The sequence below is a fragment of the Brassica napus genome, chromosome C4 (assembly GCF_020379485.1).
Source record: "Brassica napus cultivar Da-Ae chromosome C4, Da-Ae, whole genome shotgun sequence".
Taxonomy (NCBI): Eukaryota; Viridiplantae; Streptophyta; class Magnoliopsida; order Brassicales; family Brassicaceae; genus Brassica; species Brassica napus.
The window spans coordinates 3,387,503-3,411,183 of NC_063447.1; the positions used below are offsets into that span (position 1 = coordinate 3,387,503).

The window sequence follows — 23,681 nt, forward strand, 5'->3', positions numbered from 1 at the left end:
AACCTAAATTATTTAGCAAACATTCATCAATTATTTGATTACCAAAAAAAAAACATCCATCAATTATTATTTCGATTAGGAAAAATATTAATAATGTCCAGTTATTACTTGAAAAAAATGTTTTTTAGATCCCCCCACACGATGGTTGTCATTTGTCAGACCAATACCATTATTAACAGTTCAGCAGAAATCATTAACAAAGAGTATTGTGTATAATTCGAGTTTAGATAAAATGATGAATAGTTTTGTTCAGAAAAAATAAAGTAAAAGAGATAAAGAGTCCATTCAAAAATATTAAAACATTAACAGAAAAGCAAAGAAGTAAAAGAAGGGAAGGAAGGAAACGCAATATATTAAAAATAAAAAGAAAGAAAGAAAGTTATCTTATAAAAAAAATAAAGAGCTCAGATCCCTTCACAAGAAACTCCTCTCCTCCTCTGACGTTTCTGCACACTCTCAATCAAAGCTCCTCTCTTTTTCTCTTTTCCTTCTGCAAAACTGTTACCAAATCTCTCCCAAAACTTTTAAATTTTTTTTGGTCGGAGATCGAAAAAAAAAAACGAGGAGACATGGCTGCACCTGCCATGAGGATCGTGTTCGGTCTATTGACATTTGTCACTGTCGGAATGATCATAGGTACTCTCTCTGAATTTATAGTCGAAAACATTTGATTTTTGATCTTTAAAGTTTAAATCTTTTTTTTTTACCTCGGCCAAGCTGAGAGTGTTTTTGTCATTGCCGTGATTTTTTAGTTCGGGGACGGCTATGAAAGTTGACTTTATGAGAATTTTGTAACGGCTTTTTTTTTGGGTTAACTCATGGAGATTGTGTTCTTCCCTGAATGAATCTGCAGGTGCCTTGTTACAATTGGCCTTTATTAATAGATTGGAAGATTCGTACGGTAACTCTCTTCTTTCTCCCCTATGCTTTTGTACGTTTATGTTTCTGTGTGTTACTTATAGATGTCTCTTTGGAAATAGATGTGTTTTTGTTGTCTGAACGTATTTGATTCTTGGCAATGATGTTTTTATGTTCTTGCTGAGAAAATAAGGCTAAGTGAGCTCTTTCTGTAAAAGGGATTGAGAGAGGACAATGCAGTGGAAACAGTAATATGTTGTGTAATTTGGAACACTAAATCAGTTTTCGTCTATGCTTAGTTGTGATGTTCTGCTCCTTATTTAGCTTCTACTACTTCTTGTTTCCATTTCAGGAACTGGATTCCCATCCATAAGGGGGCTTCGAGGACAGAAGGCCCGTTATCTTCGAGGTTAGACAAAATTATGATTAATTATTTACATATAGGTGTTGAGACAATAGGTTCCCTTCTGACTAATCTGAATCTAGCTTCAGGACCAGAGAGCTTAATTTATGGATGTACTATGATTAATTTAATACAAACGTCGTTTATTATTTTTCAGATGTTTCTCGGTGGGCAAATGACAAAGATGCAGAACTGTTACGTCTTGGCTATGTAATTCTATTCATTCCTTAGTTTTTTTTTTCCGCTCAAAATTTTCATTTTACACCTCTACTGTTTAAAAGAGATCGAGGAGGGCGAGTTCTGTTTGCTTCAAGCTAATGAATGTTTACTTGCTTTGGTGCAGGTCAAGCCTGAAGTAGTTAGCTGGTCCCCTCGAATTATTGTGCTTCATAACTTTCTTAGCTCAGAGGTAATAATTGTACACGCCTTGTATATTAGTATTTAGTTCGTTGAGTTAAACATGGTGGGGATGAGTTAACTGATCATGGAGTAACATGTTCAGAGTATGCTAGGCCTTAAACCTTTTTAATTATGTTCATTCTAACAAGGAAAAGATAAAATTTGAAAGAGAAGCAAACCTTAGACTCAGTTCTTAATAGCATTTATCATGAGAGTTAGCAAAATGGCTTTTATCCTTTTGTATTGCCTTAAAACAATTTTGATTTTGGTTTTGTTCTCATGATTTGTATGATCGGCAGGAATGTGAATACTTAAAAGCAATCGCCCGGCCTCGCCTTCAAGTTTCCACTGTTGTTGATATTAAAACCGGAAAGGTATTTTCCAATTTCCCTTTCATCTATTATAGAAGAAGAAGATCTATTCATTCAATCAAACACTGGACGCCAGTACAAATGCTATAGTTTATGCCTTGGAGACTTATTTGTTCTCTCATTGGCTTGCTTAGGGAGTTAAAAGTGATGTGAGGACAAGCTCTGGAATGTTTCTAAACCACGTAGAAAGAAGTTATCCAGTCATACAGGTAAGTCAGTACTGACTCTCTAATATACATATAAGGTGGTGTCGTTTCAGTTTGATGAACTTGACATTTTGCTATCAGGCAATTGAAAAGAGAATTGCAGTCTTCTCTCAAGTACCAGCGGAGAATGGAGAGCTCATTCAAGTCCTACGGTGCGTGCACAATTGCAACCCTTTACTACTATAACTAAAGTTGTTTTCTTGGTTTGATGAATATAAAAGCTGTTAGCAGTGCAGATACGAGCCGAATCAGTTTTACAGACCGCATCACGATTACTTTGGTGACACTGTAAGCCTTTGGTGCTATTTCATTTTATAAATCATTAGTAGATTGATGAAGGAAGCTCTTGTCCTTGGTTTTGATCGGATATGTAGTTAATCTTCTTCTTTATGATCTTAGAACATTTATTTTGGTTATTTTGAGGACTAGACTTTAAGTTTATGTTAGTGTGTTCATCATTATTTTTTTCTATGTTTCCCACAGTTCAATTTGAAGCGTGGTGGTCAGCGCGTAGCAACAATGCTAATGTATTTAACAGATGATGTCGAAGGAGGAGAAACTTATTTCCCTTTGGTATAGTTTCTTTCTCTTTAGCTCTGCAAATTGCTATATATTTGAAAAATGAAACCAGTGTGTATATATCTCACTCTTTGAAATTCAGGCTGGTGACGGTGAATGCACTTGTGGTGGAAAAATCATGAAAGGCATCTCTGTGAAACCCACCAAAGGAGACGCAGTTCTCTTCTGGAGCATGGTCTGTTTCTTCAACCTCTCTCTGTCTCTCTTGCTCCAAACTTCTTTGTTGTTCATTTTGGTCTTTGTGTTACTTAGGGACTTGATGGGCAGTCAGATCCCAACAGCATACATGGGGGATGTGAAGTCCTCTCAGGAGAGAAATGGTCAGCTACTAAATGGATGAGACAAAAAGCTACTTCTTGAAGGACTTTACTAATAAACCCAAAAGAACCACAGGGACTTATATTGAAAAATGCCTAGAACCTCAGAGTTTTGATATATTCTCTTTTTCACCCTTGAATTTTAAAAGCCATCATTTACATATAAAAATTGATTTTTTGTGGTGTTTTCACTTCTCACAATATCACCCCAAAACAAATCCTTGGATTAACAGACATTATGTTATCAAAAATAATATTCATGAAAGTTTTACAAAATTATTTAAATTACAAACGGATGCCATGTAGTAACAAGTCAATAACCAAAGAGCTCCCCTAACTTTTGTCTGAAAAGTTGATAGCGTTCCGACAGAAGGGTATGTCTGTAAATATGAGAAAAGTGAAAACACTTATATAACTCCACTTGTAATCGCATTTCTCTCGTTGACCATTTTGACTCGTCTTCTGTGACCACAACACCAAACCATGGCGGCGGCGTCTCTCCGATCTGTAAACCCTACATTACCCCGAACCCTAGCTTCTCCCACAAGGTCTCCTCCCTTCCAATCACCATTCCTCAGATTCGCTCCCGCCTCCACCACCTCCTTCAACCTCAAACCCCTCGTCACTGCCCCCGCACCATCCTCCTCCCCCTTCGTCACCCGCTCCGCCGCAGCCTCGCCGCAAGAGAGAAAAACCTTCCACGGCCTCTGCTACGTCGTCGGCGACAACATCGACACAGACCAGATCATCCCCGCCGAGTTCCTCACCCTCGTCCCCTCCAACCCCGACGAGTACCAGAAGCTCGGCTCCCACGCGCTGGTCGGGCTCCCGGCCTCGTACGAGGACCGGTTCGTGGAGCCGGGGGAGACGAAGACGAAGTACTCGATCGTCATCGGCGGGGAGAACTTCGGGTGCGGGTCGTCGAGGGAGCACGCTCCGGTGTGCTTGGGAGCGGCGGGGGCGAAGGCGGTGGTGGCGCAGTCGTACGCGAGGATCTTTTTCAGGAACTCGGTGGCGACGGGGGAGATTTATCCGTTGGACTCGGAGGTTAGGGTGTGTGATGAGTGTAGGACGGGGGATGTGGCGACGGTGGAGTTGAGGGAAGGGGATAGTGTTTTGATTAATCATACGACGGGGAAGGAGTATAGGCTTAAGGCTATTGGTGACGCTGGGCCTGTGATTGATGCTGGTGGGATCTTTGCGTATGCGAGGAAGGCTGGGATGATTCCTTCTGCAGCTGCTGCTTGATTTCTCCGACAGGTATGAGTGATAAAACCAAACTGCTTCATCATGTAATAAATGGTGTATGAGTGATAAAGATTGTTTTTTTTTTTGGGAATGGGATTGAATTGTGTGAGGATGATAGTGACAAGTTCTAGACTTTGATATTACTCATCAGGTGTAAGGTGTTTCAAGTTTGATTCCTCTTAAGATGTTCAATTAGATTGCGAAAAAAAATTGAAACTTTTGGCTTTTAGTTGTCTTGGAGGATCTATTGGACTTGCGTAGTTTTGTCTTTCGCTGATCCTTTTCATGTTTTAACAACATCCATTAAGACCTGAGTGTCCAATAGTAGAACAACACTATTCTTTCTTTTTTTTCTTTAAGACACTTCTCTATTGTTATGCAGGGACCGGACCATGCATGTCGATGAGAGTTGATCTTAAGGTTAAGTAATTCTCAGCTTCCCCTCTTCCATTACAATAAAGAGAACAATAAGTATGTCTGTTTCAAGAATTTATGAACCTAATTGCGTTATGGATGTATATGACTATCGGTTTACTCTTCTGTTTCAGTTTATATATCTATTACATTTGGATGTTACAGAATAGTGTTGGCGTGACCCCATAGCAACCTAGTATAAGCTATGAGTTATCAGGTCATACTAGATCTAATACTATATACAATACCTTTGGTCTAGAAAATATGTGTAACAATAACGGAACCAAAGATTATACTCCATCTGTAAACCTTTGGGAAAATAAAATAAAAAAAACAACACCTTTTGTTTCACGGCGACCTACTCACGTGTCTCAAAACGCACGTTTAGAATTCCCAAGTGGCACATCCGTAAATACAAGGATACAAACATGTTTGCTTTTATAAGCTCTGTGTTCTCTTCTAATTGTCACTCACTTAAGACAACGAGTTCGATCATAGATCCAAACACACACAAATGGCGTCTTCTCTTCCTACATTGTCCCGAGCCTTACCTTCCTCCTCAAGCAAACCTCCTTCTCCCTTAGTTCCCTTCCCATCTCCTTCCCTCAAAATCACCACTTCCACTCCCTTCATCCCATCTTCCATCTCCCTCTCTTCACGCGGCGCGTCCTTCGCCATCCCACGTGCAACTCCCGCCTCCCACGGATCTGGCTCCGACGAAACTCTAGCCAAAACCACCTTCCACGGTCTCTGCTTCGTATTGAAAGACAACATAGACACAGACCAGATCATCCCAGCTGACAAAGCCACCATCTTCCCTTCCAACCAGCAAGAACGCGACGAGATCGCTTCCAACGCTCTTTCCGGTCTACCTGACTTCCACACAACCCGGTTCGTTGAGCCAGGAGAGATCAAGTCTAAATACTCCATCATAATTTCTGGTGAGAACTTTGGTTGCGGGTCGTCGCGTGAACACGCTCCTGTTTGTTTAGGAGCAGCCGGAGCTAAAGCAGTTGTTGCTCAGACTTACGCGAGGATCTTTTTCCGTAACTCGGTGGCTACGGGGGAGGTGTTTCCGCTCGAGTCAGAGGTTAGAGTCTGCGACGAGTGTACGACGGGAGACACGGTGACGATCGAGCTGAGAGATAGTGGTGGTTTGTTGACTAATCACACGACCGGTAAGCAGTATAAGCTGAAGGCGATAGGTGATGCTGGACCGGTTATTGATGCTGGTGGTATCTTTGCTTATGCGAGGAAGGTGGGAATGATCCCATCTCCATCAGTAGCTTAACTCTCTTCGCATGTGTGTTAGAGTTCTATATTCTCTTTCACTTTGTTGTTGTTCTATGTAATGAATAAGAAAACATGTTCCAAGAAAATGATTGACAAACAATGTGTTCCATTTGATCACATATTAGTTACTAATATGTGCATCTGGGGTTGTTTGTTTTTAAAATGATATATGATAGTTATCATTGTGTTTGTATAAACTTATTTTAGCTTGATATATAAATTTGGCTGAATCAGCAAAATTTAAATGTTTTTTAAGATTGCTATTTTTACCAAATCATTATGAGACTTATATGGTGGATTATAACTGTAAAATTTACTTTGTAGATTTATTGTTGTTGATATATGTTTTTTACAAATTTTAAATCTTGATATTGATTTCTGGTCCAGTAGATATTGATTTCTGGTCCAGATTAGAGAAAAGAAGACACTTCGGTCCATGACATCTCGGCTCAGACCATTTTCGGCCCATCCGAACTAGGTCATTACCAAGAAGCACTTTGGGACACCGAGTATAAAAACAAGACGAAGAGAGAAGAGAAAGGCATCCGAAATCAAGAACACAACAGTAAAACGAGTAGGACTAGAGTTTATCTTTCCGGTCATTGTTCCGACCAAAGTATTAGTCTTCTCTTTCCGTTTTCAGACCTGAACTCTCGTAACTCTTCCGATAACGCAAATAAACGTCTTCTTGAACATCCACAAAACATATTATCATATTAATAATCGTTTGACCGAACTTAGATAAAACAGAAACTATATAAATTATATGAGATTTATGGGACTAAAATATTTAAAGACTGATTGAAAATAAATAACTTTAAATATTGTTAAACATTTTTATAATCCAACAAATCATGCACCTAGTTAAATAAAGGAATGGAATTAGCATCTTTGCTGTAAACTAAGGGCATCTGTGCAAGCGCGGAGTCCGGGACATAGGTGTTGCTCTATGTAACTTTGTTCTGGTCTTTGATTTGCTAAGATTAGTATTTTAATAGGGTTGAGGTAGAGTGATCAATTGTGGTTACTGAATGTGTTTCTTAGTATGTATGTTTTTTTGTTGTTGTAGCTGCGTGCTATAGTTAGTGAGTGTAGTTGACGTTGTTGAATTTTCAAATAATGATCACTCGACCCCGCGCGGATATGAATTTTCAGTTTTTAATTATTTATTTTATTAAATGATGTATTTGTAATATTCGTTCATATTATATTCATTAAGTAAATTTTTTTTTTGCATCTTAAACTATCTATTTTTTTACGAATGTGTGATATCATATAAAAAATATTAAAAAAATGAGTAGAGTTAATTAGATAATTTTAAAAACAGAAATTTTTCTTTCGTATGCGATATCATATAAATAATGATCCGCCCGGTTAACAAAAATCATGATTATTTTATGTGTAATTTTTTTATTTTGACCATTTCCTTAAAACTATATTAAATTTTACATATTTTAATTAAAATATTTTTAATATCTTTACCTTTTTATTTGAAATGCAACTCAATATTTTTTTAACAATATTTTTAGAATTTGTTTAAAAAATATGAAAAATATTTTAAATTTTTTTTAAAAATAACTTAAATTTTTTAATTTTTTTTTTTAGAATTTGTTTGAAAAATATGAAAATTACATTTTAAATTAAAATTATCCTAAAATATGATAAGTTTTGATGTAAAAGAAAACTCAAATTATGTCAAAATAATGATATTCAATGATAATAACAATTTTAATTGATTATTTTTAAAAAAAATACATTTACAAAAATATTGTTTGAAAGAAAATTCATTTATCTTTCAAATATAAAATGAAAATATTATAATTAAATAATAAAAAATATAAATAAAAACCATAAATTTAGCAAATGACAACTGAGTTATATTATGCTAAAATTTTCTTTCTAACGATTTATCAAATGACAAATGAGTTATGAGCAAATAATACCAAATAATTTTTAAAAACATAGCCATTCTTAAATATTTTTTGAATAAATAATTATTTTTAAATTTAATCAACTGAAAATAATATCCGTATAATTGTGTGAGTCAAATTCTAGTTTTATTGATGCATGTTATATATTAGTGCTGCATGTTTTAGGTAAAATTTTAATGATGCACATTTTTAAAAATCTTCATTATTAAAATTATGCACGTACGGATAACTAATGAGTTTTTTTGTTTGATTAAATGACATTATGTCCAAATTTATTTAAGGATATTTCATTAAGGTAACTGAAAAAGATAAACAATAAAATTGGAAGTTTAACTTCATTTAAGCATATTTCATTAATGTAACTGAAAAGACAAGTAATAAATGAGGCAGTTTTATTCGTTTTAAGATATTTCATAAATGCAACTGAAAAAGACAAGCAAAAAAAAAAAGGAGTTTAATTAATGAAGCAAGAACATTTTCAAATGGGTACTTCTCTTTTAATAATATAGATTATCCCAAACTTGGTTGTTATTTGATTTTTGTTGTGGTAATTTTTATCCTTCCGTGACTTGTTTCTGACAATGAACTTTTGGGAAAAAGTTTTTAAAAAGTGGAATACAAATCTCATACAGGAGTTTTGGGTGATTTTTAGATCTTAACAGGCTTAAAATGTACTAAAATATTTTTCCACGAAATACTAATTTTTTGGGTTGTAACGATTTTGGGCTTTTAAGCTCAATTCATAAGAGTCTCTATATATAAATCTTTAGTTGTTTTGGGTTGGAATATAAAGCTAATATGTTGTTTTCTTCTATTTACTTATGTAATTATATATGCTTTTCTATGTTATCATTATTACTACGTGGAAACTGAGAATGAGATATTTGATTAGATAGAAATTATATACTTGCATTCAATACAACCAACACGAAAAAGATTAAAAAATTAGTTACTTTTTTAGTTTATCTTCGAAAAAAAAGAAAATTTTAGAAAACATTTGTATCTGGATTATTTATGATTATGCTTTATTTGATATCATAGGGTGTGAAACTCAAGTAAAGTTCTGCTAGAAATATAATACTTTATTAATTTATAACATCATTAATCTATAAAAATATTTTCAAATATTTCCAACATTTTTTTTTATAAAAAGTTCAACCAATGCTAAATTAATCTACAAAAACATAATTAGTCAAACTCTAGAAATTAAAGAAAAATTTCATTATAAATTGAAAATCTAATATAAACTGAAACAAACATATATTATAAAACATCATTTGTTGTTATATAATATATACTAATTATTATTTATGACATCATTGAAACTATTCATATATTACTTTAAAATATAAATTTTATAATTTTGTCACATTAGATTTGATTTTAAATTGATTTAGCTCGGAGGTGGTTGCATTAATTTATTATCGTGAAAAGTTAGTTATTGATATAATATTAAAATCTGATACACTTAGAAATGAAAAAAATATTAGTTATTCTTACTTTAGATTTTCTTCAACTACGTCAAACTGAAATGAAAATAAAATATAAATCATTATTTTTCTTATTTTTTTAATTTAATAATATTGTGTTTTCTGACAAAAAAAAGAATTATTAGTGGTCTTTTCAACTCAAAATCAACAAAATTTAATAAAATTTAAAATATAATTTTAGAATAAAAAGAGATTACATTTATTATTTCCAATAAAAAAATAAAATTTCAAATATTTATAAAATTAAAATATAGTTTTAGCGTAAAATTATCAGCCGGTAGGACGGGCCAATTTCTAGTTATATTATAGATTTAAGAAGAAGAAAATGGAAGCTGCCAAATTACAAACATCAAAACGGCGCCGTGTTAATATTTAGACAACGTGGAAAAAGAACCGGTTCGGTATATGTTGGTATTGTAAGAATTGAGGACCGGTTGGATTACAAAATCCACCGACTGAATTAGAATATAACCGTTAGGGGAAACGCGTGTTTATCAAAGCACTTCTCTCTTTCTTTCTTTCCTTTTTTTTTTCCCAAAGGAACATTGAAGTCGACTCTATATAACCCTTAGGAGACGACGCGAGTTCTCGAACGAAACCTTTTTCGTATTTGCTCTCTCCTTTCACTCGTCTTTCTCTTCCAGAAACAAACAGAGAGTCGTTTACTTTCTCGCCAGATATGTAAGTGTTTCGATCGCTGTAAATCGATTAAACAGAGAGTCGTTTACTTGCTTTTTGATTTGTAGGGCTTCAAAGTTTGTCTATTTTAGGGTTTCTAAATGCTTTCGCGATTTGCTTTTAATTTGTTTCCGTTGGCTCGAGTTTTAAGTTGTAATTAGAGTTTCCCGTTTTGTTTTTTGATGATTTATTTTCGGTTTTCGTTTTAAGATTCCTTCTTTCTTTCATGTTTTGGGGATTTTGAGATCAAGCTTTGTTTTTTTTTTGGTTTTGTTTTTTGTTTTTTGTTTTTTCACTTGAAACCCAAAAAAGATCATAGGCAGACACTAACCTAATAGTGTTCTGCCAGATTCTTGTTTGGGAACATTGTCCCATTGCTGCCTCTATAAGACCATCCCCTAGCAAGATTGTTAATTGGACCCGATAATATTGGGTTTGGTAGTGCATTGTATGTTAGGGGATGGCAAATAAGACCCACTCGGCTCTATTGTATAGTCTTTAAGACAAAAGACTTTACTTTACTACCCACGGCTTGGTTCAAATCTGTTTTCAGTTCTTTGAATTGGATGGATTTTATGAGACAGTCTTAAGACAAAAGACTTAAAGAACTGAAAACAGATTCTTGACTGTATTACCCACGGCTTACAAAAGTAGACAAAAGACCCACTCGTCTCTATAAGACCCACTCGGCTCTAGTCTTTAAGACAAAAGACTTTACTACCCACGGCTTGGTTCAAATCTGTTTTCAGTTCTTTGAATTGGATGGATTTTAACGACCAACAGTTTGAGAAAGTCTTAAGACAAAAGACTTAAGAACTGTAAACAGATTCTTGACTGTATTACCCACGGCTTATAAAAGTAGACAATGGTTCGGTGAAAAGACTTGTTGGATGGAAACATTACAATGACAATGGGGGGAGTTTTAAGCGACTGGATGAATATTAACGACCAGCGGCTTAGAACATGTCATTACGGGTTTGCAAATAATACCACACGACTCTATGGTCTTAATCACAAAAAAGACTTAACTTACCCACGGCTTGACTCAAAAATCTGTTTAAGGGAATGGATCCAAAGACCCAATGGTTTGAGAAAGTCTTAAAGACAAAAAGACTACAAACTGAAAACAGATTTTTTATTGCACCCACGGCTTATAAATTCTTTGTCTTTAGACAGATTCAATGACAGTCCCACTAGGCTCAATAGTCTTAAAGCCAAAAGACTTTACTTACCCACGGCTTGCCCCGAATCTGTTATCTTGAATGAGATGCGGTTTGAGAAAGTCTTAAGACAAAGGACTAAGAGATTGAAAACAGATTGTGCTTACCCTTACACACCCACGGCTCTAAAGACTATATTGTCGTATTTGTTTTTAACATATGATAGAGTTGATATTTATCATATGTTAGTTTCATTAAAACAATATTTTCGTATTTTTTGAAATTTTCTCAAAATCTATGTGTTACTGTATATACTGAAATCTATAATCTTTAGTGTTGTTTTAAAATTTCTAACCATATTTTAGATTTTTATTAATGTATGCTAAACTCTCTTTTATGGTAAATGAGTATCGTTCAATTGTTGTTATAAATTAATTTAGTAAAACTTCATAATACTCCCAGAATCGATGGAATAACCACTATAACATCATCATATGTTAGTGCAAGATGCAACCATATTATACATTTTTATAATGTATGCTGAGCTCTTTTTCATGGTAAATGAACATCGTTCAATTTTTTTTATAAATTAATTTCGTAAAACTTCATATACTCCCTAAATTAATGGACTAACCATTATAAAATCGCCATTCTCAAGAGAAATTGGGACAAAAAATGTTCCAAACCTCTTCGACCAGCATCATATATTAGTACAGGATGTAATTATGCATTAAAACAATATTGTCGTATTTTTTGAAATTTTCTCAAAATCTATGTGTTTAACCCCTACGAAAATACTAAGTTTTTGGTAAATACTTTATATATTGAAGCCTATAATCTTTAATGATGTTTTAAAATTTCCAACCACATTCTACATTTGTATTAACATATTTAAACTCTTTTTCATGGTATATGGAAATCGTTATAATTTTTTATCAATTAATTTAATAAAACTTCATAATACTCCGTAAATCGATGGAATAACCACTTTAAAATCACCATTTTCTTGAAAAACGGAGACAACAAAGGCTGTAAACCTCTATGAATAGCATCATATGTTAGTGCAGGATGCAACTATGCATTAAAACAATATTTTCGTATTTTTTTGAAATTTTCTCAAAATCTTTGTGTTTTGAGAAAATATTGAGTTTTTGGTAAATACTTTATATACTGAAGCCTATTTTCTTTACTGTTATTTTTAAATTTCTAACCATATTATACATTTGTATTAATGTATGTTTAACTCTATTTCATGGGAAATGAGCATCGTTCAATTGTTTTTATAAATTAATTTAGTAAAACTTCATATACTCCCTAAATTAGTGGATTAACCATTATAAAATCACTATTTTCTAGAGAAATGGAGACAAAAACATGTTTCAAACCTCTTTGACCATCGTCATATATTAGTACAGAATGCAACTATGCATTAAAACAATATTGTCGTATTTTTTGAAATTTTCTCAAAATCTATGGTTTAACCCCTACGAAAATATTGAGTTTTTGGTAAACATTTTATATACTAAAACCTATAATCTTCAGTGTTGTTTTAAAATTTATAACCATATTCTACATTTTTATACATGTATGCTAAACTCTCTCTCATGGTAAATGAGCATCGTTCAATTATTTTTATAAATTAATTCAGTAAAAGTTCATAATACTCCCTAAATCGATGGAATAACCACTATAAAATCACTATTTTCTTGAAAAAGGAGACAATAAAGGTTTTAAAACTCTTTGAACATCATCATATTTAGTGCAGGATGCAACTGTGCATTAAAACAATATTGTTGTATTTTTTAAAATTTTTCCAAAATCTATGTGTTAACCCCCTTACGAAAATATTGAATTTTTTGGTAAACACTTTATATACTGAAGCCTATAATCTTTAGTGTTGTTTTAAAATTTCTAACTATATTCTACATTTTTATAAATGTATGCCAAACTCTCTTTCATGGTAAATGAGCATCGTTCAATTATTTTTATAAATTAATTCATTAAAAGTTCATAATACTCCCTAAATCGATGGAATAACCACTATAAAATCACTATTTTCTTGAAAAACAGAGACCACAAAGGTTCCAAACCTCTTTGAACATCATCATATGTTAGTTGCATTAAAACAATATTGTCGTATTTTTTGAAATTTTCTCAAAATCTATGTGTTACTTTATATACTGAAACCTATAATATTTAGTGTTGTTTTAAAATTTCTAACCATATTCTACATTTTTATTAATGTATGCTAAACTCTCTTTCATGGTAAATGAGCATCGTTCAATTGTTTTTATAAATTAATTTAGTAAAACTTCATAATATTCCCTAAATCGATGGAATAACCACTATAAAATCACTATTTTCTTGAAAAACGGAGACAGCAAAGGTTTCAAACCTCTTTGAACATCATCATATGTTAGTGCAAGATGAAACTATGCATTAAAACAATATTGTCGTATTTTTTGAAATTTTCTCAAAATCTATGTGTTAACTCCTACGAAAATATTGAGTTTTTGGTAAATACTTTATATACTGAAGCCTAAAATCTTTAGTATTGTTTTAAAATTTTTAACAATATTCTACATTTTTATTAATGTATGCTAAGCTCTTTTTCATGGTAAATGAACATCGTTCAATTGTTTTTATAAATTAATTTCGTAAAAATTCATATACTCCCTAAATTAGTGGACTAACCATTATAAAATCGCTATTGTCTCGAGAAATTGAGACAAAAAATGTTCCAAACCTCTTTGACCAGCATCATATATTAGTACATGATAAAATTATGCATTAAAACAATATTGTCGTATTTTCTGAAATTTTCTAACCCCTACGAAAATATTGAGTTTTTGGTAAATACTTTATACAGTGAAGCCTATAATCTTTAGTGTTGTTTTAAAATTTCTAACCATATTCTAAATTTTTATTAATGTATGCTAAACTTTCTTTCATGGTAAATGAGCATCATTCAATTGTTTTTATAAATTAATTTAGTAAAACTTCATATACTCGTTAAATTAGTGGATTAACCATTATAAAATCGCTATTCTCTAGAGAAATGGAGGCATAAAATGTTCCAAACCTCTTTGACCATCATCATATATTAGTACATGATGCAACTATGCATTAAAACAATATTGTCATATTTTTTGAAATTTTCTCAAAATCTATGTGTTCCCCTACGAAAATATTAATACTTTATATACCGAAGCCTATAATCTTTAGTGTTGTTTTAAAATTTCAAACCATATTCTACATTTGTATTAATGTATGTTAAACTCTCTTTCATGGTAAATGAGCATCGTTCGATTGTTTTTATAAATTAATTTAATAAAACTTCACATATTCCCTAAATTAGTGGACTAACCATTATAAAATCGTTATTCTCTAGAGAAATGGAGACAAAAAAAGGTTGCAAACCTCTTTGAACATCATCCTATATTAGTACAGGAGGCAACTGTGTATTAAAGCGATATTGTTTATTTTTTTGAATTTTTCTCAAAATCTATGTGTTAACAACCCGTACGAAAATATTGAGTTTTATGTTAAACGCTCTATATACTGAAGCTTACATTTTTTTATTGTTATTCTAAATTTTCTAACAACAATCTATATTTATATTAATGTATGTTAAACTCTCTTTCATGGTATATGAGAATCATTCTAATGTTTTTTATCAATTAATTAGTAAAAACTTCATAATATTATCTAAATTATTGGAATAACCACTACAAAACCGCTATTCTCTTGAGAAACAGAGACAACAAAGGTTCCAAGCATCTTTAAACATCATCATATGTTAGTGCATGATGCAACTATCCATTAAAAAATATATTCATATTTTTTTAATTTTTCTCCAAATCTAGGTATAAATTGCTACGAATATATTGAGTTTTATGTTAAACGCACTATATACTGAAGTATATACTTTTTAGTGTTGTTTTAAGAAATTTAACCACTTTCTACATTTGTATTAATGTATGTTAAACTCTCTTTCATGATGCATGGAAATCGTTTTAATTTTTTTATCAATTAATTTAGTAAAACTTCATAATACTCCCTAAATCGGTGGAATAACCACTATTAAATCGCTATTTTCTTGAAAAATAGAGACAACAAAGGCTCAAACCTCTTTGAACATCATCATATGTTAGTGCAGGATGCAAATATGCATTAAAACAATATTGTCATATTTTTTGAATTTTTCTCAAAATCTATGTATTAACCCCATACAAAAATATTGAGTTTTTGGTAAATGTTTTATATACTGAAGCCTATAATCTTTAGTGTTGTTTTAAAATTTCTAACCACATTCTACATTTGTATTAATGTATTTTAAGCTCTTTTTCATGGTATATGGGAATCGTTATAAATTTTTTTATCAATTAATTTAGTAAAACTTCATAATACTCCTTAAATCGATGGAATAACCACTATAAAATTACTATTTTCTTGAAAAACGGAGACAACAAAAGCTCCAAACCTCTTTGAACATCATCATATGTTAGTGCAGGATGCAACTATGCATTAAAACAATATTGTTGTATTTTTTGAAATTTTCTCAAAGTATATGTGTTAAACCCTACAAAAATATTGAGTTTTTGGTAAATGCTTTATATACTGAAGCCTATAATCTTTAGTGTTGTTTTAACATTTTTAACCATATTCTACATTTGTATTAATGTATGTTAAACCCTCTTTCATAGTAAATGAGCATCGTTCAATTGTTTTTATAAATTAATTTAGTAAAACTTCGTATACTCCATAAATTAGTGGACTAACTATTATAAAGTGCTAACATAAACCATCCCCGGCTGCTCCGGTTTTCATTCAGCCATATCCTTGTCCACCAATGGTTCCCTGACTTCTCTGCCGCCATCACTTGCGTTTGACATCTTCATGATTATATGTGTCTTCCTTCTGGAGTTTTTGGTCTCCACAACTTACCTCAAAACTGCAAAGAGACGAAACCTGAAGCAAGAGTTGAGTAAGAAGGCAGAAGAAATGTACAAAGGAGCAAACTGGAAAAGTAGAGAACGAGAATAATGAAGATGATAGCTCCTTATAGTTGATAGTGACGTTTTAGGCAAGAAAGCTTTGTGGGGGTCTATTACCAAAGAGACGAAAGCTCTGTTTTATGTCTTTTTCTTGGCATTATATTTAGGGGGCAGATTAGTTTCCTCCTCTATAGCTAAGGACAACGTTAAGCTAGTTGAGAGGGGATGAAACCAAATTGAGGTAAATATAAAACCAATATTCTGTATAAAAAGAACATCACAAAGATGCACATCTGGACCTTTTTTGTTATAACATCATAACTTTATTAATATCAAATCAATGTAACATATTACATGGAACATAAATTACATCGAACATGTTGTTATAAAGAATTCGACGAAAAAAAAAAAAAAAAAAAAAAAAAAAACTCAACTATTATATTATAGAAGGATTGTTAGAAATATGAGAGAAGTGTTGTTGTGAAAGTTGTGTCTTTCTCATTAGCTTTCACTATCAATATATAGTGGAGGTTCATAAGGGTTTACAACAAAGGAGAGAATCTACACATTTAATACATTTGACTACAAATATCTAGACTTGGTCAAAGCTCATAAATGCTCCGGTTGAATGAGTCTTCATCTTGACTAGTCTCGGGCGGATGTAGACGGACCGGAGATGGGTGTAGACGGACCGGATAGTCTGGTCGGATGTAAACCTCCCTGATGGTTAATGGCAATCCACATATCCATATCATGGATTTATAACACTCCCCCTTGGATGCCATAACCATATCGGGCTTGTAATGTGCTAACGTTGCCTCATTAAAACCTTTCCCGGAAAACCCAAAACCCAATGTGGTAAAAAGGGAAACCAAGGACAGGAAAAAGAGTACAACACACATTACTCCCCCTGATTTGGACATCACTGAAGGTCCTTGAGTCTTCGCATGCCAATCTGCTGCGTAAGCTTCCTGAATGTGCTGGTGGGAAGTGACTTGGTGAAGAGGTCGGCTGAGTTCTCACTTGACCGGATTTGAGTGACGCTGACCTCCTTGGCTTTCTGCAACTCATGTGTGAAGAAGAACTTGGGTAGTACATGTTTGGTTCGGTCACCTTTGATATACCCATCTTTGAGTTGAGCAATGCAGGCTGCATTATCCTCATATATGATGGTCGGACCATTGTCCTCGACCATTCCACTATCTGATCGGATGTGTTGAGTCATAGACCTCAACCATACACACTCACGACTTGCCTCATGCATGGCTAAGATTTCTGAGTGATTTGATGATGTGGCTGCTATAGTTTGTTTCATGGAACGCCATGATATTGCAGTACCACCATGAGTGAACACATATCCGGTTTGGGACCGAGCATGGTGTGGATCAGATAAGTAGCCTGCATCAGCAAAGCCTACTAAACCATCTTTGGTTTCATTGGTATAAAATAGACCCAAATCCTTAGTTCCTTGAAGGTAACGTAGGATATGTTTAATTCCATTCCAGTGCCTTTGGGTCGGACATGAACTAAAACGGGCTAGGAGACTCACGGCAAAACATATATCTGGTCTAGTGTGGCTAGCCAAATACAGTAACGCTCCTATGGCACTGAGGTAAGGCACTTCAGGACCCAGGACATTCTCATCATCCTCCTTAGGACGAAATGGGTCAGTGTCCACTCCAAGGGACCTCACGACCATTGGGCTGGTCAATGGGTGAGCCTGGTCCATGTTAAATCTCTTGAGTACTTTTTCTGTATATGCCTTTTGATGCACAAGGATTCCTCCTTTTATGTACTCAAGTTGTAACCCCAAACAGACTTTAGTTTTACCTAGGTCTTTCATTTCAAACTCTTTCTTGAGATATTCAACTGTTTGGGCGATTTCCCCAGGGGTTCCAATGATGTTCAAATCATCAACATACACTGCTATGATAACAAATCCTTTGTTTGCAAACTTCTTTATAAAGATACATGGACTGATAGGGTCGTTCTTATAGCCAACTTTGGCAAGGTATTCGCTTAAGCGATTATACCACATTCGACCACTTTGCTTAAGTCCATATAAGGATTTGTTCAGCCTTATGCAGTGTTCTTCTCGAGAACCTTTATTAGCTTTGAGCTCAACACCCTCTGGTAATCTCATATATATTTCGTTATCCAGTGGACCATAAAGGTATGCGGTTACAACATCCATTAACCGCATATCCAAATTTTCTTTGATGGCCAGACTTATTAAAAATCGAAATGTAGTTGCATCCACCACAGGGGAGTATGTCTCCTCATAATCGATGCCTGGTATTTGTGAGAATCCTTGTGCAACAAGCCGTGCTTTGTATCTTACAATTTCACCATGTTCATTTCTTTTCCTCACAAATACCCACTTATATCCCACTGGTTTAACATTATAAGGTGTCCGGATAATCGATCCAAAGACATTCCTTTTCTTAAAAGATTCTAACTCCACGTTTATGGCTTCTTTCCATTTGAGCCAATCTGATCTTTGAGTGCACTCTAGTATAGACGTGGGTTCATGATCCTCATCTAAGTCCATAACATCAAGGGCTACTTGGTATGCAAATATATCATTGATGTCGACATCATTCCGGTTCCATCTTGTCCCAGACATTAAATAATTAATTGAGATCTCATCATTAGCACCTTCAGTACCATGAGGCTCGGCGTCCCGAGTCTCATTGGTTGGTACCTTAGGCATGGCCATTTCGGCCTTGTCTGGACAATCTATGACCTCGGTTTCTTTTGCACCTTTCTTTAGTTTCCGAGGTCTTTTATCTTTGGAACCAATTGGTCTACCACGCTTAAGACGTGCTTTAGACTCTGTAGCCACTTGATTGTGTCCATCTTGGACATCAATACTTATTGGTGCATTACAAGCTGGTATATAGGACTTAGTCACTCTTTTCGGGTCAGCAAAGGAATCAGGCAATTGATTAGCTAGCTTTTGCATATGAATTATTTTCTGGACCTCTAAATCACATGATTGAGTCCGAGGATCTTGCCATGATAAGGATGTTTGATTCCATACAATTTCTTTTCCCAGCTTGTTATTTTCTCCCCCTAATGTTGGGTACTCTGATTCATCAAAATGACAATCAGCATATCTGGCCTTAAATAAATCTCCAGTAGTAGGCTCAAGATATTTAATAATGGTTGGAGAATCAAAACCAACATATATTCCCATCCTCCTTTGAGGTCCCATTTTTGTTCTCTGTGGTGGTGCAATAGGGACGTACACAGAACATCCAAATGTTTTGATATGGGATACGTCTGGCTCATGACCCGAGAGTAATTGGGATGGAGAATATTTATGTTCACTGGATGGCCTTATGCGTATTAATTCAGCAGCATGTAATACCGCATGTCCCCAAGCTGATACTGGTAGCTTCGACCTCATGAGTAATGGTCGAGCAATCAACTGGATTCTTTTAATGAAGGATTCGGCCAATCCATTCTGTGTATGTACATGTGCCACGGAGTGTTCCACACTTACCCCCATGGACATACAGTAATCATTAAAAGCTTGGGAACTGAATTCACTTGCATTGTCAAGACGTATAGTCTTTAGTGGAAAATCTGGAAAATGGGCTCGCAGTCTTATGATCTGTGCCAATAGTCTTGCCAATGCTAAGTTTCTAGATGATAATAGACAAACATGCGACCATCTGGTCGATGCGTCAATGAGGACCATAAAATATCGAAATGTCCCACAAGGTGGGTGTATTGGTCCACATATATCACCATGTATTCTTTCCAGAAAGTTTAATGTTTCCTTACTCACCTTTCCAGGTGATGGCCTTATTATTAATTTTCCTTGTGAGCATGGAATACATGTAATGCTCATAGGGATAGTTATCCTATCTTTCAAGGAATGGCCAGTTGAGCTCGAGATTATTTTGCGCATCATGGATCTGCCAGGATGGCCAAGCCTTTCATGCCATTGTTTAAAGGCTTCTCTGAACTCATTAGGAATTGAAGTGTTAGCCTCACTCGATTTTATATTGGCACAATAGAGGCCTATTGATATAGCAGGGATAGTCTCTAGGACTTTCTTATGGCCTTGGGCATTTTCATAAATCAAGAGGAATTCTTTCTTTCCCTCGCCCCTAGTTTCAACATGTAGATCATTCATGCGAATGTCTTTGAAACTTAACAGATTTCTCTTTGATTTGGAGAATATAATGCATTAGAAATTTCTAAATGCGTGCCTTTAGGCATCACTAAGTGAGCCGGGCCATGGCCTTCAATAAGGCTGGCCGTGCCTGCTATAGTATTGATATTGGCACTCTTTAAAATGAGGTTAACAAAATATCTTTTGTCTTTTAATATAGTGTGACTTGATCCACTATCCACTACTAGCTGGTTCTTGTCTTCTTTCATTTCTGAAAAATAGACAAGAGTCAACACCTTAGATATTACTTAAGGTTTAGAGTATGTTTTTAATGGCTTTGTTTTATGTTCTTAATAATTTCGACTTTGTATAAGGCATATATATAAAGTAAAAACTTTATTTCATAAATAGAATTGCCAAAGTCATAGAACATAAAGCCAAATCAAGAATTCAAAATGCAAAGACAAAAGCAATATGATATCGAAATCTTCATATTCAGCCACTTGTAAGGAGGTCTGAAGTCTCAAAATCCTCATGACCATCTCTGCCATGGGCTTGATCATCCTCATGGTCCAGATCATTCTCATTATCATAATGGACGAAATTTGCCTCAGAGTTCTTGCCCTTTATGCTCTCCTGGTAGAGCTTAACAAGGTGTTGGGGAGTTTTGCATTTATTAGCCCAATGATTGGTCATCCCACAACGATAGCAAGCAGATTTGGTCGAGCTCGAGCCATGGGTTTTGAAGTCGGACTTATACCCACGGTTAGCTTGATGACCTCGGCTGTAGCCTCGGCCTCGGCTGCGACCAAGATGGTCTCGTGGTTGAAATCCACGGCCACGTGGTTGAAATCCACGGTTACGACCTTGCCATCTACCACGGCCTCTCATGCGACCATGGTATGACTCTCTTGGAGTCTCATCCTTTGGCTCTACGGCCGCATGTGCCTCAGGCAATGCTTTAGCACCAGGAGGCCTTAGCTCACTGTTCATCATGAGCAACTCATTGTTTTGCTCAGCTAGCAACAAACAAGAGATTAAGGCAGCATAAGTGGAGAAACCCTTCTCTCGGTACTGTTGCTGAAGCACAACATTGCTGGTGTGGAATGTGGAGAATGTTTTCTCCAACATATCAGCATCAGTAATAGTCTCACCACAAAGTTTCAACTTTGAGACTATTTTGAACAAAGCCGAGTTATACTCTTCCACAGACTTATAGTCTTGGATTCTCAGGTTTCTCCAATCATAAAGGGCTTTTGGCAATATCACAGTTTTCTGATGATTAAATCTGGTTTTCAACTCTGTCCAAAGTTCCAGAGGATTCTCAATTGTGAGATACTGGTCCTTGAGACCTTCAGCAAGGTGATGGCGAATGACAACAAGTGCCTTGTAATTATCCTTGTCTGATGGCTCAGTGCCTTCAGTGATAGTATCACCAAGGTTTCTGGACCTTAAGAGGATTTTGGTATCAAGCTCCCATTGGAGGTAATTATCTCCGGAGAGATTGAGGGAAGCATATTCAAGGTTGTTGATTTTCGACATCTGAATCAAATATCCATAAAGGAGTAAGGATTCATAATATAATTCAGGACTTGAATTTATATGCCAAGGAGATTGATGATTTATTATGCATTTTATTTTCAGAAAATATTTTATATGTATTAAGATAAAAATTTTGTCAATCAATATGGATGGATTAAAATGCATCATGGACAAGACAAATAACTTTTATAATGTTCAAGATATTTGTAAACCAAAGTAGATTTTCAAAATCGGTTAAAACTTGGTTTATAATTTTGAATAAAGCAAATGTACTAAATTTTAAATGGAAACCGATTTTGTCTAACTATATGCAAACAGTGTGAATCATTTAGATGCAAACAACATGAACCACTTCAGACGCACTAGTATCATCATTGCTAAAGCTATGCGAACATGTATGTTTGGTTTCAATTATGTGATACCTATGTCCAGTTTTAACAATATGATAGTTGGATGCATGCAAAGGTCAGTTCATGGATGATTCAAGTTCGATCTAATGATTTACTAAATGATACTATCAGGTATGCAAATGATCAGTTCATAATTTAATCATAGAATCAGGTTCAAGGATGAAACTAGATCAAGTTTTATTTTAACTAGCAAACTTATGTGATCAATATTCAGTATGATATAAAATCTGTTCATGGTTGGTTTAATTAACAATATGATCAAATGATTTCAACCAGATTTTATTCTACCTTATGACATATAAAGACTATGGCTTATAAAACTTTAGAAATAATTTTCAGTCAAAGATATGCTTTTAATAAAATCAAACAAGCATTTATAAAATTGATTATGCATTTATAAAATCATAAAAGGTTTTTAAAACTTTGATAGTTACAAAATAAATATTAATAGTCAAGGATATGCAATGAATGATTTTAATTTCGATTTTATTGATGGGTTGACTGATTTTAGGAGATCTGGCCGAAAATGGCACAGCAAGGGATTGATGGAATTTTGTTTTGGCCAGATTATACACTTATGTTTATCACATCTGGTAAAATGGCCAAACAAAAGGATTGAATCAAAAGGTTTAAGCTTTCTCTAATAATTTTATGATTCATAAGTTTTTATAAACAAGATTCATGTAGATCTTTAGGTATTTTGATAAGTTTATAAGTTTTTAGAGAAACATAGAACCTTTAGAGAATTTTAAGTTTTATGGATTCAAGATACTTTTAGAATCAAGTTTCATATGGATCATATGGATCATAGAAACAAGATCAATATTTTAAATCCATAGATTGTTTATAAGTTATGGATTCATATAGATCCTAGATTTCTTTCAGATATAATGGTGTTCTTTAGATTTCAAGGTTTTGATTTGTTTACCTTTTTCACCACAAGAATCTGAGAGGACCACCGTGAGAGTTGGCCGGAATTTGAGAGAGAGGGGAGTTTTCCGGCGGAGAGAGAGAGGTGGCCTGGTGGAGAGGAGGCTGAGCGCCGGTGGAGCAAAGGCTGAGCACCGGAGGAGCTGGCCGGAAAGAGGATCGCCGGCTGAGAGAGATTTCTCAGGTGGAGAGCACAATCGTGCTGATAACGTGTTAGAAATATGAGAGAAGTGTTGTTGTGAAAGTTGTGTCTTTCTCATTAGCTTTCACTATCAATATATAGTGGAGGTTCATAAGGGTTTACAACAAAGGAGAGAATCTACACATTT

At 34.3% G+C, this 23,681-nt stretch overlaps 3 protein-coding genes across 4 annotated transcripts; all 3 read left to right on the plus strand.

Moving 5' to 3' along the window:
- The first annotated feature begins 378 nt into the window (after positions 1-378).
- Positions 379-3,318, plus strand: LOC106434474 (prolyl 4-hydroxylase 1). 2 transcript variants are annotated; one of them, XM_013875348.3, is made up of 12 exons: positions 381-636; positions 854-901; positions 1,211-1,267; positions 1,419-1,471; positions 1,605-1,670; positions 1,960-2,034; positions 2,166-2,240; positions 2,319-2,389; positions 2,474-2,525; positions 2,721-2,810; positions 2,899-2,991; positions 3,069-3,318. In XM_013875348.3, exons 1-12 carry the CDS (start codon positions 570-572, stop codon positions 3,174-3,176), a joined length of 855 nt encoding a protein of 284 aa, XP_013730802.2. In that variant the 5' UTR covers positions 381-569; the 3' UTR covers positions 3,177-3,318. The 2 variants fall into 2 exon arrangements, with proteins under 2 accessions (XP_022557902.2, XP_013730802.2); XM_022702181.2 differs by lacking the exons at positions 2,721-2,810; positions 2,899-2,991; positions 3,069-3,318 and having other exon boundaries at positions 379-636; positions 2,469-2,529.
- Positions 3,319-3,535: 217 nt separating this feature from the next.
- Positions 3,536-4,957, plus strand: LOC106434492 (3-isopropylmalate dehydratase small subunit 1). Its single transcript, XM_013875365.3, has 2 exons — positions 3,536-4,393; positions 4,764-4,957. The coding sequence occupies exon 1, from the start codon at positions 3,617-3,619 to the stop codon at positions 4,379-4,381; it is 765 nt and encodes a 254-aa protein (XP_013730819.2). The 5' UTR covers positions 3,536-3,616; the 3' UTR covers positions 4,382-4,393; positions 4,764-4,957.
- A 289-nt stretch (positions 4,958-5,246) lies between these two features.
- On the plus strand, positions 5,247-6,337 carry LOC106434491 (3-isopropylmalate dehydratase small subunit 2). The gene has a single exon (XM_013875364.3). The coding sequence runs from the start codon at positions 5,310-5,312 to the stop codon at positions 6,084-6,086; it is 777 nt and encodes a 258-aa protein (XP_013730818.1). The 5' UTR covers positions 5,247-5,309; the 3' UTR covers positions 6,087-6,337.
- Positions 6,338-23,681: the final 17,344 nt, after the last annotated feature.

Excerpts from the sequence above, each read along its gene's own strand:
- LOC106434492 (XM_013875365.3), top strand. The coding sequence starts at position 3,617 with ATGGCGGCGGCGTCTCTCCGATCTGTAAACCCTACATTACCCCGAACC.
- LOC106434474 (XM_013875348.3), top strand. The coding sequence starts at position 570 with ATGGCTGCACCTGCCATGAGGATCGTGTTCGGTCTATTGACATTTGTC. Across the intron at positions 637-853 it reads CACTGTCGGAATGATCATAG|GTGCCTTGTTACAATTGGCC; the intron begins GTACTCTCTCTG and ends ATGAATCTGCAG. Across the intron at positions 2,035-2,165 it reads TTGATATTAAAACCGGAAAG|GGAGTTAAAAGTGATGTGAG; the intron begins GTATTTTCCAAT and ends TGGCTTGCTTAG.
- LOC106434491 (XM_013875364.3), top strand. The coding sequence starts at position 5,310 with ATGGCGTCTTCTCTTCCTACATTGTCCCGAGCCTTACCTTCCTCCTCA.